We start from the raw sequence: 18,141 nt of genomic DNA on the forward strand, positions 1-18,141 counted from the left end.
ACCCCTTGGCCAAAATTAGCAAGAGACATGAAAATGTGATCACATTATCAGGTAGCACTCTGAAATAAAGTATTACAGAATTACCAAAGAATGATTTCTGCTAAAGTTACTCAGAGCATGTCACTTACTACCATATTTAAGACGTCAGCTTATCGATAGAGGCGTCAAGAATATTATACAATGGTAATTTTTAGGTCTACGTGAGATTTAGGTTTCATTAAAAGATCTTAGATGTCTAGAGAAGAAGAGTGGTCTCTCTCAAATGTTTGGGTGGCTTTAAAAAATACTTAATTTCGCGGCGCCTGGGGGGCTCAGTCAGTTGAGCATCTGACTCTTGATTTCGGCTCAGGTCATGATCTCACAGTTTGATCGAGCCCCGCCTTGGGCTCTGCGCTGACAGCTGACAACGTGGGGCCTGCTTGGGATTTTCTCTTTCTCCACCCCTCACCCTTGAGCAAACTCTTTCTCTCAAAATAAATAAATAAACATTTTAGAAAATATTTAGTTTTGTTACTTAGGCAAAATTTCTAAGTGACCGATTATTTATCTCGTTTACAGAAAGTATTTAAGGCAGCTCGAATGTCTAGATCAACTATCAGAAAATAAACTGAAGTCAGTTACAAATTGGAAATAAAACGAGTGATGCTTAGGAATGGAGTTTAACATATAGGTTTGGTTTATATCAATGGAGGTGCTTCAGTATAGTATATGATATAGTCCCATTCATAAACTAAATAATCTGCCTGGAACATTATAAATTATTTGAGCTTATAGGCATTCCTAAAGTTTGCCAATTTTCCTACACATGTGACTCTCTGATAACAAAATTAGTAGTATGAAGGAAAGTGATAGAGACCACATTTTCTATTTATTTAAATTTCTAATTACTCTTGGCTAAAATTATCTTCAAACTTCCTGTGAGGAAAGCCATGTGACTGACATCCCTATTTTTCTTTTTTGAGACCCTTTTCTCCCTTGATTCTGTGAGACTACTCCTTCCGTCTTCTGACTGTCCCTTCTTCTCCCTTTTAAGCATTACTGTCCTTCTGAGGTCCGTTTTCATCCCTATTCTTACCTTTTATGTTCTTTTTGGTCTCAAGGCTTCAAATGTGATCTAAATGTCACCTGCCGGAGTCCAGGTCCCTCTCTTGCGTCCTGCATCGTGAGTGCCCCCAAAGTGAACTCCTCTTTCTCCACAAAACTGCCCCTCTCCTCTTTTGGTGAACCACTGGATCCAGTCCACATGAGTCATTCTTTTTCTCTCCCTTCTGCCCGCATTTGGCAAGTCACTAAGTCCCAGAAATCCTCTCTTCTAAATAATGACGATGCCTCTTCTATCTATTCCATCCTCCCGATCCCCACCACGGCTGCTTTGGTTGGAAGCCCAATCCTGCCCTTCTTTTGAAAACGCATATCTGAACATATTATTACTTTGCTCAAGATCTGACGGGATACCCACCAACTCCTCTGTCATGGTATGCAAGGCTTTTGGTGATCTAGCTACTGCCCACCTCTCTAGATTTCCCAGTGACTGTTCAATGGAACATTAGTTCCATGGGATGTTCAAGCATTAGTTGAGAAAGAGTTCTCCAGTCCAATTAATTTGGGGAACTCCGGTTTGAAAATAAAATGAAACAGGCTTCTTCGTTGTAGGGCTTTAAATATTTCTCATGGTCATTGTGAATCTTCATGAGAAAAATAACGCATGTTATTTGGTCACAGAACACCCTTTTTATTTCCTGAAGTCATTGACAAAATGAGGGCGATATGGTCCGTATTCTGGTAAACACTACAGGCTAAAGTATATCACAGTTGTAGATCCTTGTAGGACCTGCGGTCCTCAGGCCCCGCCGAGCTCAGAACAAAGCACTCAGGTTCATAGGTGACATCCTTACAGAGGTTCAGCGTAACCCCATCACGTCTAATGCCTCCATCAGGCATTTTACAACGGTGAACAGTGCGTCAGCCCTGATAGATCCAAGTGACTTAGCATGTGAAAGTAATGTTGCTGGAGTTTATGGGTGACACGTTTGGGGTGACATGACGTGGTCACCCCCCCCAACACACACACTAGAGGTTACCTGAGACGTGGTAAGGCTTCACCTGATTATCTTCTCTAACACTGGCACATACGGAGATTCAAGAACCTATGCACACAGACCATCCCTAGGCTGACATCTGATGGTCTCATTTGCTAAAAAGGTATCCTTTTCACTTATCAGAATATTTTGATACAAGATTTATGGGTTAGAGGGGTCTTTTATGCCATCTCTCCACCTAAATCTATGCTGCCTTTTCCTTCAGTCACCATGTCCCAGTTGTGTCAGATGGCTTGCGTAGTTCTCATAACACATGATGGAATGACAAGCCTCTGGGTTTTCACTCAAACTGCTCGCTTACTGTTTCCAGGAAAGCCTTTCTCTCCTGGTCTACAGTTTCTTGAGGCGCTTTTGAAACATTTTGTTCACCATGGGATCTTTTTTTTCTGCTACACATTCTCTGTGACTTGACCATTTGCTTTGTGCACCCACCAAACAGCACATAACCTACTATGGCAGTCAATATTACATTATAGATTAAAATATTTTAAAACTTTAATAAGTTAAAAATAAAACTAGATCTAATCTCTGGATAATAAAACATAATATAACAAAACACAGAAAACCTAGTAATATATTTAAAAGTAGTCATGAAAACAACAACCAAGCGAAAGGAAAGATCACTTGAACGAATAGAAAGGCCTACGATGCTTCCGAAGAGGAACACATTACAGAAAAAGATGCCAATTTCTCACCCACTAATCTATAGACTTAAGTGTAATCACAACACATGTTTTTTTTGGAAATGGCAAATGATCTAAAAGTCACCTGGTAAGAATAAACAGAAGACAATAGAAAAGAAAATAGTAAAAATTATAGCAAGGGAATTCTTGCCCCGCCGTATATTAGAACAGTATAAAACTATACTAATTAAACACAAAGTGATTTGTGATAGAAGAACAGATAAGTCAACACAGCAGGAAAAAAAAGTCCAGAAACACAACACATCCAAAATACATTAATTATTCAATGTTTGGTCAAGTTAGAGCAAACTTTTTGGAAAGCCATTGGGCAGTATTTATTAAGCACCTTAGATGTTCATACTCTTAGTAATTCTAGACATCTGCTACAGAAATAAGTAGATGGGGGAAAGGTTTTATTCAAAAAGGTTTTATTCAGAGGGGTTTCTTGTATCTTTATTTATTATCAAAGTAAATGTGGAAGCAACCTAAAATTTCTACAATACAGAAATACATAGAACAATATGCTGTTAAGTAACTAAAAAGAAAACATACGATACAAAAGATAAAGGCCAAATTTTAAAAATTTAGGTGGGAGACTATCATTCTTAAATTTCAGTTAAAGAGAGAAAAAGAGAAAGAAAGTAAGAGAAAGATCAGATAGGAATATACCAAAATATCTGCAGTTGTTACCACTGAGATTTTTCAAATTTTAATTTTCTAGATTTTGTAAATAATATATCACCTGAATAAACATCATTCAAATAAAGTAAGTGATAATTTTTTTAAGTTCTTACAGAGGGGGCTTCCTCTCAAGAGCCCTTGAGAGGACAAGGGATCCACACAAGATCCCTTACTCCAGTGATCACACTACAATATTCATGGCATATAACTTGCGCTTCTGAATTTAGTTTCAGGCAAGAAGCCAAAACCTTTTGTGCCTTTTGGTCAAGCGTGCAATGAACTTACCGTTCTCTGTGTTTTAATATCGTGCATAAGGTGACACCAATCAAGAATATAAGAAGTACTGAGCCTGCAGAAAGACCTAGAAAACAAAACAGCAAGTATCAAATGCCAGAAAAGTGTGGCCTGTATTGTTCTGAAGTCATTGCAGGGCTATTCCTAGTGTGTGGGGGGAATGTTATGTGATTTTATACCTATCCTTTCTCAGCCATATAAATACCGAATTCCTAAATAATCATACTTGGGATTAAGTGGGGTTTTTTTTGATTCAGTCCAGCCCACATTTAATCTAAAGCACTGAGCATGTGACCACAGGGCTCCAGTCACGTTTGTGTCTCCTTTCAGTTTTATTAGCAATATTCTCGTTGCTGGGATGATATGAGGAGTTCAGGACACCGGGGTCCCACGACTTGGCCAAACAGCATAACTCAGCTGTGAAATATATTTGGCCGCTGCAGAATAAGCCAACCTATTTGATAGTACCGAATCATGCAAATGACCAGAAGTTAATATAAACTACACTTTCAGGTTAAAAACTTGGAATAGCTGGCTGTTTAAACCATTTATTGAGCTCGATGCAAAAGTGTCAGTGTGTAATATGGAGGACACATTAATAAAGCTTTAAAACAGCAAAAAGGATCGTTTCCTAGGACTTAAAGTGAAAAAAAAAAATAACAGGCAGGATATAGGGCCTCAAAATACACACATATTTTTAAAAAATGTTTATTCATTTTTGAGAGAGAGAGAGAAAGCGAGCACAAACAGGGGAGGGGCAGAGAGAGAGGGAGAATCTGAAGCAGGCTCCAGCCTCCAAGCTGTCAGCACAGAGCCCAGCACAGGGCTCGAACTCACGAACCGCGAGATCATAACCTGAGCCGAAGTGGGACGCCACCCAGGCACGACTTACATATTTTTTATAAAACATTAGAGGGGAGCCTCGGTGGCTCAGTCGGGTAAGCGTCCGACTCTTGCTTTCGGCTCAGGTCATGATCTCATGGTTCATGGGTCTGAGCTCCACATCGGTCGCTGTACTGACAGTGCAGAGTCTGCTTGGGATTCTCTCTCTCCCACTTCCTCTCTGCCCCTCCCACATGCTCTGGCTCTCTCAAAATAAATAAATAAACTTAAAAAAATCATTAGAGATTTAATTCAAATATTTAAGAAAACTTACCAGAAAGAAGAGGAGCAAGTGAGGCTAAAGAGAATACAGAATCATGAAAATATTAGTCTAGTTGCATGCTTCAGTGCAGCCCAAAGTCCCATGGTCATGTCCCCAAAGTTAACATTCAGCTCCTCTCTCTCAAAATCCACTTAAAAAAGATGTGATGGGACCCTGGATTATAATCACGCTTCATTTTTTATGTGACAACTCACTGGACTTTAAAAAAAAAAAAAAATTCACTTTAAGTCGGGGTAGTTCCTGAACGAAAAAACCAACATAGTCAATTTCATAATCAGAGACTTCTCAGGTTACAATGCACATATTAGCTGTTGATATTTATCATTAATCCTAACAGGTTGTTCGCCGTAGAGAGTTGTCAGAGGTGAACCATATAGTTTGTAACAGGTGAACGAACGCCCTTAGTTGGCATAGCAACAATGTTCACCGTTGTCCAATCGGTAAGTGGTTATAAAACAAGATTCAGCAAGGGAAAGCTCAGTAGTGACTCCTTTCAAAATGTAAGGTTGTTAGTCTTGCACCTTATAAGTTAGTATTCCTCTCCCTTGATTTCCTTTCTTTATTTCCTCCATCCTCAGAGAGGTTTGCTTTTTGTAGAATCGACTACTAACTTCAAACTCTTCCATCAGTGTAGTGCTGGTCACAGACCCATGTCAAGTTAAAACCTGGAACTTAATGCTGAGGCATAGCCCTTGCTGTCTTCTCTCCAGTGAGGCAAGTACACGAGCTGCAATAGAGCCCTTGGTACTTACCTGGCGATTTGCAAACAGCCAGGGGCGGGTTCCACCGGTGATCATCCTGGCACTGGCTCTGGGGACTGCCTTCCAGGGTATACCCCTCCTCACACTCCAAAGTGACAATAGCTCCATACTGATACATTTTCCCAGGCTCCAGCCCCTTCTGGATTCCGTTAATATACTCTGGGGAGCTACAGTTCACCTCTGAAAGGGAAGAAAGCTAATGGAAGCTGGGTCATAGTTTAGCCTTTTCTCAAGGAAGTAGATCATTCTAAGTAAAGCCTCACTGTGATAACACAAAAGGATATCTTAGGCAGTCTTTTCGTGTCAACAATCCATCTCGATCACCTCTAGGCAATTGAAGCCAGATTATTTTCCTCCTTTGTGCTTTAGTTTCTAAACGGATAGCGTTGGATCATTTTGATGGCTTCCCAGAGAAATGGTGAGGGCTGAGTGGGTAATATTAAGAATTCTGAATGACTGTCTCATCTGCTTCACTGTTACCTAGAATTCTCCTTACAGGAACATGCTCCCTTATTTCTTCTTTCAACTTGCAGTGTAGGGAGTGATAGTGGGAGATTTGGGATTTGAATCATGACTCCTAGACTTCCCAGCTGTGCGACTTCAGGTAGGTTACAAATCTCTCATTCTACCAAGACCTCACCTGTCATACAGAAATAATAGTGGCACCAACTTCATATTGTTCTCAAGAGGATTAATGAAATAATGCATGCAAAATGGTGTGCATGGTTTCTGGTATTTAGTAAAAAGTGCTTGACAAGTATTGGATATTAACTCACTGTGTATTTCACATGTGTTGTTTATGCTAATGAAAGTGAAATCCTGAAACTTTTATTAAAAAAATAGACCCATAATGCCACCACCACTGATAGGAAATATACTGACAAGGTCATTGTGCGTTGTATCAGCATTTTGTCGAATGCACACTTCCATAACTACAACCGTAGTATAAATTCAACCTGTATTTAGTTATATAAGTTGTGTAAGTACTTCAGTTTTCTGTACTTAAAGGACTACATAAGCGATCACTCATCAGACAAGCTATTCCTTAAGTCATTTTTTCTTATTTTGTGGTTACTTAGTGGATTAATCCAATTAAATCAGTCCAATCAAATGCATTGTATTAAATGATCCAATTAACGCATTTGTCTATTTTAAGTTGAAAGCACCAAACTGAATCTATCTACGTGGGAGAAATTTAATTGACAAATAAGAAAATAATAGACACCGCACCTTTACAGTAAGGGGCAGGTTGGCTCCAGGTTCCCTCATGTGTGCAAAGGAGGAATGCCTCTCCCACCAGCAGGTAGCCTTGGTCACAGCTGTACAGGATTGACATTCCAGGAGAAAATCGAGCCATATCTCCACCAGTGTGATTCCCATTGGGTATATCGAGTGGAGGCTGACATCCTAAGAAAGCTTGGACACCAAGAAAAAAAAGGATCGTTAATTTAGCACAGAGGAACATATCGCCAACGCTCTCCGTGAGTGACAGTGATACTGAAAGAAGGTAGGAAACAAGCCAATGAATTGGTACCCAGAAATACGCATCCCACCCAAGCCAAGCAGCAATGGACGGAAATGTGCATTTTCTACATCTCTCATACGTGACCTAAAGATGTCAGAAGTGAAATAATGAAAAATCAATGGTTGTAGCCCACAGTTGTAATCTATCAGCTAACAGTGTTCTTTTCTTTTCCCTTTAAATAGCAGAGAGGCTGTAGTTTAATGGTCTCACACTCAAATGCCTACTGGAACCAGGAAGGGAAGCCGCTATATATCATGAATCCAAGAGCATCTGTCCTAAAAATGGCGGCCATTGCTACCCAATTCAAGCTACTGGAGCCTTGCAGGAAAGCAAAGCACCGTATTTCAGCCAAAGAAAACAGTTCTGGTGAGCTGGGTTCGGTTCTTAGGGCACCAATTGGCAGGCTCGGTGGTAGGTAGTTTCTGACAGGAGCAAAACTGCCACACAATAACTAAAAAAAGAAAGACAATTCAATGGGTTTGAAGGCCAGCATTCCTCTTGAGAAACACAAAGTTCTCTTTCTGGCTGCTTTCACAGTTTTTTATATCAAATCATCAAGCAGTATTATCGCCAGACATTTCCCCTCCCAGAGATATGTGTATTTTTTTAAATTATAAATTAGTAAAAAGAATAGATTTTAGAGACTCCATCAGTTTGGGAGGTAACCATTATCCTCTCGTGTACTTTTGCTCAATGCACTTAGAAAAGGGGAAAAAGGGGCGCCTGGGTGGCTCAGTCGGTTAAGCGTCCGACTTCAGCTCAGGTCACGATCTCGCGGCCCGTGAGTTCGGGCCCCGCGTCGGGCTCTGGGCTGATGGCTCAGAGCCTGGAGCCTGCTTCCGATTCCGTGGCTCCCTCTCTCTCTGCCCCTCCCCTGTTCATGCTCTGTCTCTCTCTGTCTCAAAAATAAATAACCGTTAAAAAAATTTAAAAAAAAAAAAAGAAAAGGGGAAAAAAGAATCAGATGAAAAGACAAGACAAGGCAGGTATCTTGTAAAACAATGTGACTGTCTTTACTTTTACATGCTTTTCTGCAGTTCAAATGGCCAGTGGAGATTCAAAGCCCTTTCCTTTATTCTCTGCACCATCCCATACTTAATTCCTTAAAATATCTTACCCATTTTGATACAAGTTGGTACACCTGGCACCCACTGGTTGCTGGTATGACACCTAATCAAGTTACTGCCATTCATGATGAAGCCGGGATTGCAGGCGACATATACTGTGTCATTGTGGGCATATGAAGAACGAGTTTTGTTTAGCTTATATCCGTGTTTGACTTCTGGGTTAGGGCAGTGGGTCACGGGAGGAGATTTGAAGCACTGGGGGGTAGGTCCACTCCAAGATCCATGTCCTTTAGAATCACTGATGCATCGTATATTTTTCTCTCCCAGAAGGGAGAATCCCTGGTCACATTCATAAGAGACTTCATTTCCATATAGGAAGTGTTCTGCCATCACACCCCTGGGCCTCCCGTGGTCAATCACTGGTGGAGGCGGGCAGTGAACAGCTGTAGAAGAGAGTTAGGAAATTCTACTTCAGTTGGACAGTCTTCATTCAGGCACGGATGAAACTAGGCAACTGTAGGTATTACACAGAGCGATAAAATAACTTAGATTTTAGGACCTGGGTTATACTTTCTTGAAAACAGCTTTATTAGGGGTGCCTGGGTGGCTCAGTCGGTTAGGCGTCCGACTTCGGCTCAGGTCATGATCTCCTGGTCTGTGAGTTTGAGCCCCACGTCAGGCTCTGCGCTGACAGCTCAGGGACTGGGGCCTGCTTTGGATTCTGTGTCTCCCATTCTGTCTGCCCCTCCCCCACTCATGCTCTGTCTCTCTCTCTCTCTCTCACTCTCAAAAATGAATAAATGTTTAAAAAAATTTAAATATTTAAAAACAGCTTTATTGGGGCACCCGGGTGGCTCAGTCAGTTGAGCCTCTGACTTCGGCTCAGGTCATGATCTTGCACTCTGTGAGTTCGAGCCCCGCGTCAGGCTCTGTGCTGACAGCTCGGAGCCTGGAGCCTGCTTCGGATTCTGTGTCTCCTTCTCTCTCTGCCCTTCTGCCTCTCATGCTCGCTCTCTCTCTCTCTCTCTCTCTCAAAAATAAATATTAAAAAATTTTAAAAAACAGCTTTATTAAATTCTCTATGTGACTAATACATCATACTCATTCAAAAAAAAATTCAGGAAACACAGTGAAGTCTTCAGAAAGGAATAAAGGCGGCTATGCTACCATGAACTAGAAACCTAGGCCATATATATATTTTCTTAAATCTTGAGCAGATATACGGCAAATGCTCAGTTCCTACTTGACAACTTCATTTCCCAGTGTCAGTGCCCATAAACACGGAAAGATTTGCCTTATCTTATGTACACGGAGACTGAACACACAGACCACTGAGGTAGTTATAGGCTAGCTCCTCAGTGGCCTGCCCTCTCTACCCCTACTGCCCCTCCAACAACTTTTTTTTCTGACTTACCTTTACAAAGTGGAATCTTTTGGAACCAAACCCTATTCTCAGCATCTTGACACTTCTGATAAGCATGTCCAGTCAGTTGGTACCTAGAGAGAGACTGTAATGCATTTCCTCTTCCTGATAGCACATCTCTGCCGCCTCTCTTCCTCAAATCACAGATGCAGGGGCATTTCTAAGTAAGAACTTCGGGGGGACAGGAGCTAAAACTCTCGGCCCTCCAAGCACAAAAGCTACTTTAAACAGAGTTTTTCACAGCACAGTTATTTCCATGTCAAGAAAGGACTGAAAAGCCCTAGATGTTAGACCTTTAGAACCTCACGTTCCCTGTGAGTGCGACAATGAGGGACTTCTAAATGGAGTCACCAAGACAGGTTGAGGATAGGATTAATGCATAAAGCTAGTGGAGACCCTTCCCAAGAGTGGACCCTCTTCTACTCACCCCTCTTGACAGGACGTATTAACCAGTACCACGTGTGAGTGAACAGGAGGCTCTCGAAGATCTTCTCTCACAGGTTGACACGGTGCTTCTGGACGAGCAAAGTTTGAGTTACTTATACATGCCTGATATCACGGAGAAAGACAACTCTGGAACTGAAAGTACCTTCACACCGAGGGGCAGAAGGACTCCAATTTCCCGAAGGCATACAGTGAATGGATTTGTTTCCCACCAGCAAGTAGCCAGGGTCACAGGTGTAGTCTACAGTCATCCCAGAGACAAAAAGGACCCTATTTCCACCTGTATGCCGACCATGCTGGAGCCCAAAAGGTGGCGGGCAGCCTGAAGAGAAAACTCCCCACATAAATACCAACAACAACAACAAAAAAGGAATTTATACGTGAGAACATTAAGTATACATCGTTCGACAGCAGACAATCTGAAACTTAAACCAAAGACCATGAAGTGCTAATTCATTACTGAATGTTTTCTGCTCTTTTGCAGGAACTAGGCACCTTTAAAAAGGTCGGGAAACAGATGCTTAGCTACAGAGAACAAACTGATGGTTGCCAGAGGGAAGGTGGTTGGGGGGTGGGTTAAATAGGTGACAGGGATTAAGGAGGACACTTGTGATGAGCAGCTGATGTTGTATCACCAAATTCTACATCTGAAACTAATATTACACTGTATATTAACTAATTGGAATTTAACTAAAAACTTGGAAACCATAAAAAGGTCCTCTCATTACCTACCCTGAATACATCACAGATCCATGGGGACATTCACATGAAGAATATATAAAACCACATAGAACATTCCGTCACAGAATGGGAGAGACGGGATAGTAACGTGTGCATGCTTGCCTTTTTCCGTGACTCTAGTTTTGGGTTGGAGATAATAAGAATAAATAAATAAATACCTCATTGGGTCGTTACCTTTTTCACAGACTGGTATTTCAGGATCCCAGGTGTTATTGGCTTTGCAGCGAATCTGACTGCTGCCCTTCAAAGTAAATCCCTTATTACACTTGAATGTCACACTGTCATTGTAGAAAAATGGGGCTTCCTTGCCAGATATCTTGTATCCGTTTGCCACGTGGGCAGGTGGACACTGAACAGCAGGGAGGGAGAGTTTACAGACAGGGGCAGGGCCACTCCAGATGCCCCTCTCTTGGTCATTGCTTATACAACGGATGGTGCTCTCTCCAATTAGGATGAATTCCACTCCGCTCTCTGGCCCAGGGTTGCATGTGTAGGTGACCGTGGTGCCATATGGAACATTTTCGGAGGAACTCCTGGTGTGTTTCCCATTGTAGATCACAGGAGGGGGCGGGCAGGTGATTTCTGGAGAGAGAAGAATTTACTGTAGAATTCTGTTCCAGTATTAGACACAAAAGAAGAGAAGGGAAGCTGGTTACAGACCTCTTGTTATCAGGTTTCCTGGAGGATATGGATGAGTTTTGATGGTAGAAGCTACATCAAGGCTCATTATGTATGTAAAATGTGATTTAAACAGATATCATAGCAAAGATCTTTGTAACGGAAATCTTTGTTTAAAGTGAGCATGTACATCAATATCATGTTGTGAGGCAGTAAAGTCCAGTAGAAAATAAGCCCCCCGTGTCGGGCTCTGTGCGGACAGCCCGGAGTCTGGAGCCTGCTTCGGATTCTGCGTCTCCCTCTCTCTCTGTCCCTCCCCAGCTTACACTCGGTCTCTCTCTCAAAAAATAAACATTAAAAAAAATTTGTTTAATTCATTGTTTTTTTTTTTTTTTTTCTAAATCACTAATAGGTGAATAAAAGGCACAGGGGAGTAGGATTAAGCTTTTTTGAGTCATCTTTGTGCTGATGTGATATGATAGGTTACGCAAGAAAGACTGTCGATTGAGCACCTATTTTGACAGGCAATTTTCTTAGCTACTAAATAGGAATAGTACCACTTAATTCTAATAATGTGGAAGTCTGCAGTCTTAGGTTAACTTCACAGGTAAGAGTCTAGGATTTCCGAGAAGTTACATAAATTGCCCAAGGTCCAATCAAGCAATAGCAGCAGAATCTGGGTTCAGATCCCACACGATTCCCCTTTCTCCCCACTAAACTCCAGTGTTCCCTCTATCAAGGATGGTGGCTCATATACTCACTGTCCTTATTACTCTTATACTCCTCAATCACAAAAGAGAATCAGAAACTAAATAGGTTTACATTGATCGTCATGCTCTGAAGTAGAAAGAGGGGACAGCAGAAAGACAGCAAGACTGCACAACTAGAAGCGGTGACAAAGTGAATCAAATAGAATCTAATATTCTTATTCCCGTAACAGCGCCTCAAGCGGAAATCTCCCGGGAAACGCATCATCTTACCCTGTTTGAGGTCCTCCGTAATTTTTGCTACTCACCTTCACAAAGACGATGCTCCATAAACCAAGGAATCGCACCTTGACACAACTGATAAACACTCCCACCTAACCGGTACCTGGAGACAAAGAGTCATGTCATTTTGCCATCCGGTGCCCACCAAGCTAAGCAAGAGCTATTGGCTCAAAGCGGACTCCCCACTTTTAGGATAAGAAACAATAGGAACAAAATTGTAGCCAGCATCAACACCATCCACGCATTGCATGGACAGAGCTTCCAGGCACGGAACAACGGCACAATCAACCCTTCTGCAAACGTGTGACAGGGAAGGGTCTTTGAGATAAATGCTTGCAACAGAGCTTGTAGTGTGCACTGATAAGACAGACTTGGTTCAGGCTGAGAGCCCTCACTCACCCTTCATCACAAGAAGAGTTAACATCTGGTCTAATAAATTGATCCCGGGGTCTCTTAAAGACTTGTTTTTCTATAGGTTCACACTCTGCCACTAAGAAAAGAGAGCGGGATGAGAAATCAACTCAAGGCAATCTCAAAACCACAAAACATCTGCATTCAAAGCCTGGCACCTTTGCATTCGGGGGCGGTGGGTGTCCACACCCCCTCAGAGGTACAACGTATGGATTTTTCTCCCACTAGCACATAGCCAGGGTCACAGCGGTACTTTATGGATGTTCCTGGGTCAAAGCGGACCATGTGTCCATCTTCCTTTTGCCCATTGAGGATTTTAGGAGGGGCTTGGCACTCTAAAGGAAAAGAAGAAAAATTTTCTTATATAAACAACTGAAAGAAACAGCCAAAGAAATTATCATGACTATCTACAATCCGCTCTGGTGGCAGTTATATGGGATAGAAGTAATCTGTGCAGTCCAGTTTGGGGTAATTTTAAATCAGTGGTTCTCCATCTTTTTTCTTTTCTGCATTTAGTTCAGTTTCCATTTGGTGCTCCAACTCCCCTCCTGTCTCTTTGTTTCTCAAGGAACGATCTCATATGTGTTTCATGGGATATATCCATGGGGTAGAGGATTTGTTGACTTCTCTTAAAAAAAAAAATCAATACTGAGACAAACAAGCATTTTTTTTTCCCCTAGAGAAGTGGGCAACTTAGTGATCCTCAGTGTTTTTTCTCCCAAGGATGCTTCCACAAAATGAAACAATGGTGGGGTGATGATGTTAAGAAAACCTATATAATTTATATTCACTATATTTAGTAGAATCGGGGGGACTAGAAGCTGGAAAAGGCCCTGCTTAAATCTATAACCCCATCTTCTAACTCTTCAAAAAGATGAATTAGTAGCACTTTTCTGAGTATTGGAACACCCACCCTTTTCACAGACCGGTACCGATGGCTCCCATGCACCTTGGCCATTACATCGGGTCACCTTGCTGCCCTTCATGGTGAAGCCAAATGTGCAAGCAAATACCACGGTGTCATTATAGGAATATTGCTCTTTCCATCCAGATGATATGTGGCCTCTTGGGATCTGGGGAGGTGGACACTGAATGGCAGAGCTAGAAAGTTCACAGCGTGGGGCAGGGCCACTCCAGACTCCTCCAGTCTTCTGACTATTGGCGGTACAATGGATGGTTTTCTTCCCAGTAAGGATGAAGCTCACTCCTTTCTCTGGGTCTGGGTCACAAGCATAAGTGACCATGCTTCCATATGGGATGTTCCCTGAAGGGTTGCCTGTATGCCTTCCATTGAGAATAGAAGGAGGTGGCCCACAAAGAATTTCTAGAGAAATCAGAAATAATGACAAGATTGCAGCTGTACAGCAAACAAAGAATGCCTCAGATGTTGCTTGAAACCGTGGTCCCACCCAAGGTTCAGGGACAGTGATACTTGAATCTGTAATGTATCAATCAGGACACCTACAGCAGTATAATTTTAAAAGTATGATTCGGAACTTTATTCTTGACTATATCTATTAGCATGATCCTTTGATTTCTTCTACTGAATATACAATCTCCTTTATATGCCTGGCCTGGCTGGCAAGTGTCCACAGTTTCCAGAGAAAGAAAAGCCTAGGAACCCTGTTTTACTTGAGGACGCAGGGAATAAAGAAGTGGCTGAAGGATGCTTCAGTGAAGAACCTATCCCTTCAAGAGGTCTACGTGAGATCTTTGCTCTATGAGATTCTGTATAGTAATGACTGAACCAAAAACTTTTAGTTAAGCTGAGAATGAGGTGTTCTGGTCAAGGACCAGAGAACTAGCTGCAAACCAGTTTCCTAACATACCTTTGCACACTGGCATCCTGGTCCAAGAAGCACGCTGTCCAGCAATTACACACCGACTAGAAGGTTGGCCTTGTAACCAATACCTGGAGACGGAAGGCGACGTTCAGGACTATTAAGCAGTTGGCGTTACAGGGCAACCGCCCCCACTTAAAACCCAAGACAAATGCACTCAGTTGACACGTACCAACTCCTTTTATAAGCATTCTCTCTCACAGCCTCACTCACACCAGGCTGTCCCTGCATCCTCATGGAGGAGCCTTGTGCAGGTGTCCCGGGTCCTACCGTGCACGCATAAGCCAAATGAATTAAATCTCCCAGGCCCTGCCGACACTCACCCTTCATTACAGTAAAAGTTCACAGTTACACCAACCCGAAGACTTGGAGGGCCCTCTATCTCTCCATTGAGAAACGGTCCTGGAGGTTCACACTGTGCCTCTAAGGAAACAAACCAAAGGTTAGCGAAGCATGGCAAATCACAGCATAGCCCAAATTCTTAAAACTGGTTGCAAATTTAGGTACCTTTACACCCGGGAAAAGCAGCGCTCCACTTTCCTGAAGACAGACACCTAATGGTCTTTTCTCCAACAAGCAAGTAACCAGGTTCACAGCTGTAAGTCACAGACAATCCTGGGGCAAAGGAGCCAACACTCTCCCCTGTGTGATGTCCATTGGGGATCTTAGGAAGCGATGTACACTCCTGCGGGAAATCTTTACATGCACACATTAGGAAAAAGGCTGTCAGGTGATACATCCTTCACAACCTAGACTTTGACTTAGAACAGAGATCCAGACACAAGACATGGGGTCGACGGTAATCGCTAATTTTCAACTCAGTCTTTTCAAGATCAGGCAGGTGTGGTTTAAGTGTATGCATTTTATATCACAAATGGTACTGTAGTTTTCATTCTTAGTTACACTTTATGTGTTACATTTGCCTTGTGAAAAATTTCAGTTACCCAAAGAAGTTCCTTTACACCCATACTATCCTCCTACCCTTAGCCTGTTCTCTGTTCCAAGAGTAGCATGTTATCATTTACGGGGGGATCCTCAAAGACATTAGTAACATAGCTTTTGGGGATCCTAAATATGATACATATCTACACACAGGTATGTGTATGTACTTAATACGTACTACTCTACGCCTTTTCTTTGCCTCATAATCTGTCTATATGTATAGATCTATCTAAATCTTTCTAAAGGCCTCATTGTTTTCCATGGTCACCCCATTTTGTGACTATCTTAAGATCTTCCCTGCCTCCAAGATTACATACTTACCTACGCATAGATAGACCCATATTTTTCTAATGAGTCAACAGTGTGTTCAACTCAACTGATTTAGAGTTGGTCAATACTGTTCTTTACTAAGAAAATAGCTAATTTTGATGGTATAGTTTTTGCCAAGTATTGCCAGTCCGTTTAATTGTAGAACTGAAATTCAGCTTTGGGTTTTGGCAGTGACATAAACCAAACCAAATGAAAAGAAAATTTAGAACTTACAGTGGTCCCTGTTTTCAAAGGGATTTGATTTGAAATGCGATGACTTAGTAGGTGACTTGGATAATAGTGGATCACTCCAGAAAAAATTCACAAAGACCATAGATAAAGGGGAATCATTTCTGCCAGACCATCCCAACAGCTATTCAAAGATGCGTTTTAAATCCATTGCGTACATCTTGCTATCAGATCCCACATTTCTTCTCAATTTAACAGTAACCCAGATACGTAGTTTAAAACCATCTAATTCCCACATCCCAACCAACATTGGCCCCCATTCTTGTGAGACCTATTCCATTCAGTTATTAGGTACGTTCACAGTTACATCTCCCCCTTATTCTTTGCTCTGTGGATGGTTGTTGAATGAACACTTATATCCCTCCAGAACTAAGGACAAGCCAGAAACCCTAATTTTCACCCTCTTCCCTTCCTTCCGCCCTCACCATTCACATATCCATACTGTTCTTCCTTCAGAATAAAAACTTGATCTGCACAGAAATGCAAGGCTCCAGCCTCCTCACTTAGCATTGTGTTGGGTTTTTACTTACCGCTCTCACAGATGGGTAGTGGTGTTGGCCCCCAGGTTCTATTTGCCCGGCACCAAACAGATTTGTTGCCTTTCATGGTGAAGTTGGTATTACAGGTAAATGTCACGGAATCACCATGTCTGTATGGTGGTCTAGACGTTTTATCTCTGTATCCCCCTGGTACTATGGGCTCGGAGCAAAAAGAATTTTTATTATAATATTCACATACAGGAGCACCTTTATCCCAGATGGCCTTCACTTGGTCTTTACTTATACAAAAAATGACTCTTTCTCCAATGAGGCGGAAGTTACCAGAACAAGTGTACCGTATCACAGTGTTAAGAGGTATGGGACCAGAAGAATAACTACTCCAACCATTTTTGATAGGAGGAGGAGGGTCACAAGAAATTCCTGAAAAGTAGACAAGGAAAGATATGGTCATACTGATCCTGACAACGAAAAGATCTAAATTTAGATAAAACGTCCAAATACAGGTCATGTCATTTTTTTTTCAGAAACAGATATTTGTGTAATCTGTTTCTTACTCATAGTCTGTGCTTATCCCCAACCTCCTAAGTTCTTACCTTTCTCCCAATCTGCAGCAAACAAATCAAACTGATCAATACCATCCCGACAAAACAGTAACAATGAAACAGAATTTATTGAATAGTTGTGGATCTCATCAATCTTAGTAGTGAAATAAAAGGCAAACAGCACACGAAAATAATCTTAGTCACATGTTAATCACATGTGGGGAGGCACCATGCACTAATGAAATTTGGGCTCAACAGACCTGGTTTCAAACCCCCACTGTCATCAATAGCTGTGTGACCTTAGGCAAGTCTTAACCTCTCTAACCCTCAATTTCTTAGTCTATAGTAGAATTCAAGCTACTTCATAAGGTTACAAGAAGCATCCAGTGAGCTAAGAGTACCTAAAAATGGCAGGCACAATACCTGGAACATATTAATAATTCAATGTCTGTTTCAAACACACAACTGGGGCCACAAGTGGTGAGAACACATTCTGTTTTGCTAGTGAAGATACTGCGGCCTCACCACAGATCATTTGTCATCCTTTGATGCTGGACGCCTTTAAAAAAGCCACAGAAAGTGATCAGAGGTTTTGAATAATGACCTCACATCCTTTATTTACTTGTCCTAATGCACAAGAAGGATATTAATGGTTTACAGCTGTGTTGATATATGCACACCTTTCCTGAATGAGACTCAGAATGAAGGGAAAATGGCCAATTCCCACAACTTATGGATGATTTCCATTTAGCTCCCAAGAGTTGCTCATCAGTAGAGGAACTGGCAAAAGAAGACACAGCCAACCCATTTCAACACATCAGTGCTACTCAGTTTCAACAGGGGGAACTTTCAAAGCA

General features: G+C 41.8%; 1 protein-coding gene across 8 annotated transcripts in view; it reads right to left on the minus strand.

The window, feature by feature from the left end:
• Nucleotides 1–18,141, minus strand: part of CR2 (complement C3d receptor 2) — a 34,227-nt gene that overhangs the window by 2,864 nt on the left and 13,222 nt on the right. For 6 of the 8 annotated variants that reach the window (XM_045048881.1, XM_019821898.2, XM_006942818.3 and 3 more), the window contains 17 exons: nucleotides 16,773–17,162; nucleotides 15,250–15,438; nucleotides 15,066–15,165; nucleotides 14,731–14,813; nucleotides 13,815–14,225; nucleotides 13,060–13,236; nucleotides 12,890–12,980; nucleotides 12,517–12,593; nucleotides 11,058–11,465; nucleotides 10,288–10,464; nucleotides 10,126–10,213; nucleotides 9,690–9,772; nucleotides 8,326–8,718; nucleotides 6,914–7,099; nucleotides 5,675–5,863; nucleotides 4,914–4,937; nucleotides 3,749–3,824 (listed from right to left, as the gene is read on the minus strand). In XM_045048881.1, the coding sequence (XP_044904816.1) occupies nucleotides 3,749–3,824; nucleotides 4,914–4,937; nucleotides 5,675–5,863; nucleotides 6,914–7,099; nucleotides 8,326–8,718; nucleotides 9,690–9,772; nucleotides 10,126–10,213; nucleotides 10,288–10,464; nucleotides 11,058–11,465; nucleotides 12,517–12,593; nucleotides 12,890–12,980; nucleotides 13,060–13,236; nucleotides 13,815–14,225; nucleotides 14,731–14,813; nucleotides 15,066–15,165; nucleotides 15,250–15,438; nucleotides 16,773–17,162 (3,142 nt within the window). Of the gene's footprint in view, nucleotides 1–3,748; nucleotides 3,825–4,913; nucleotides 4,938–4,971; nucleotides 5,121–5,674; nucleotides 5,864–6,913; nucleotides 7,100–8,325; nucleotides 8,719–9,689; nucleotides 9,773–10,125; nucleotides 10,214–10,287; nucleotides 10,465–11,057; nucleotides 11,466–12,516; nucleotides 12,594–12,889; nucleotides 12,981–13,059; nucleotides 13,237–13,814; nucleotides 14,226–14,730; nucleotides 14,814–15,065; nucleotides 15,166–15,249; nucleotides 15,439–16,772; nucleotides 17,163–18,141 lie in introns of those variants that run through there. The other 2 variants (XM_019821899.2, XM_019821900.2) reach the window with 2 other exon arrangements.

The sequence above is a fragment of the Felis catus genome, chromosome F1, assembly GCF_018350175.1.
Source record: "Felis catus isolate Fca126 chromosome F1, F.catus_Fca126_mat1.0, whole genome shotgun sequence".
NCBI classification, from domain to species: Eukaryota; Metazoa; Chordata; class Mammalia; order Carnivora; family Felidae; genus Felis; species Felis catus.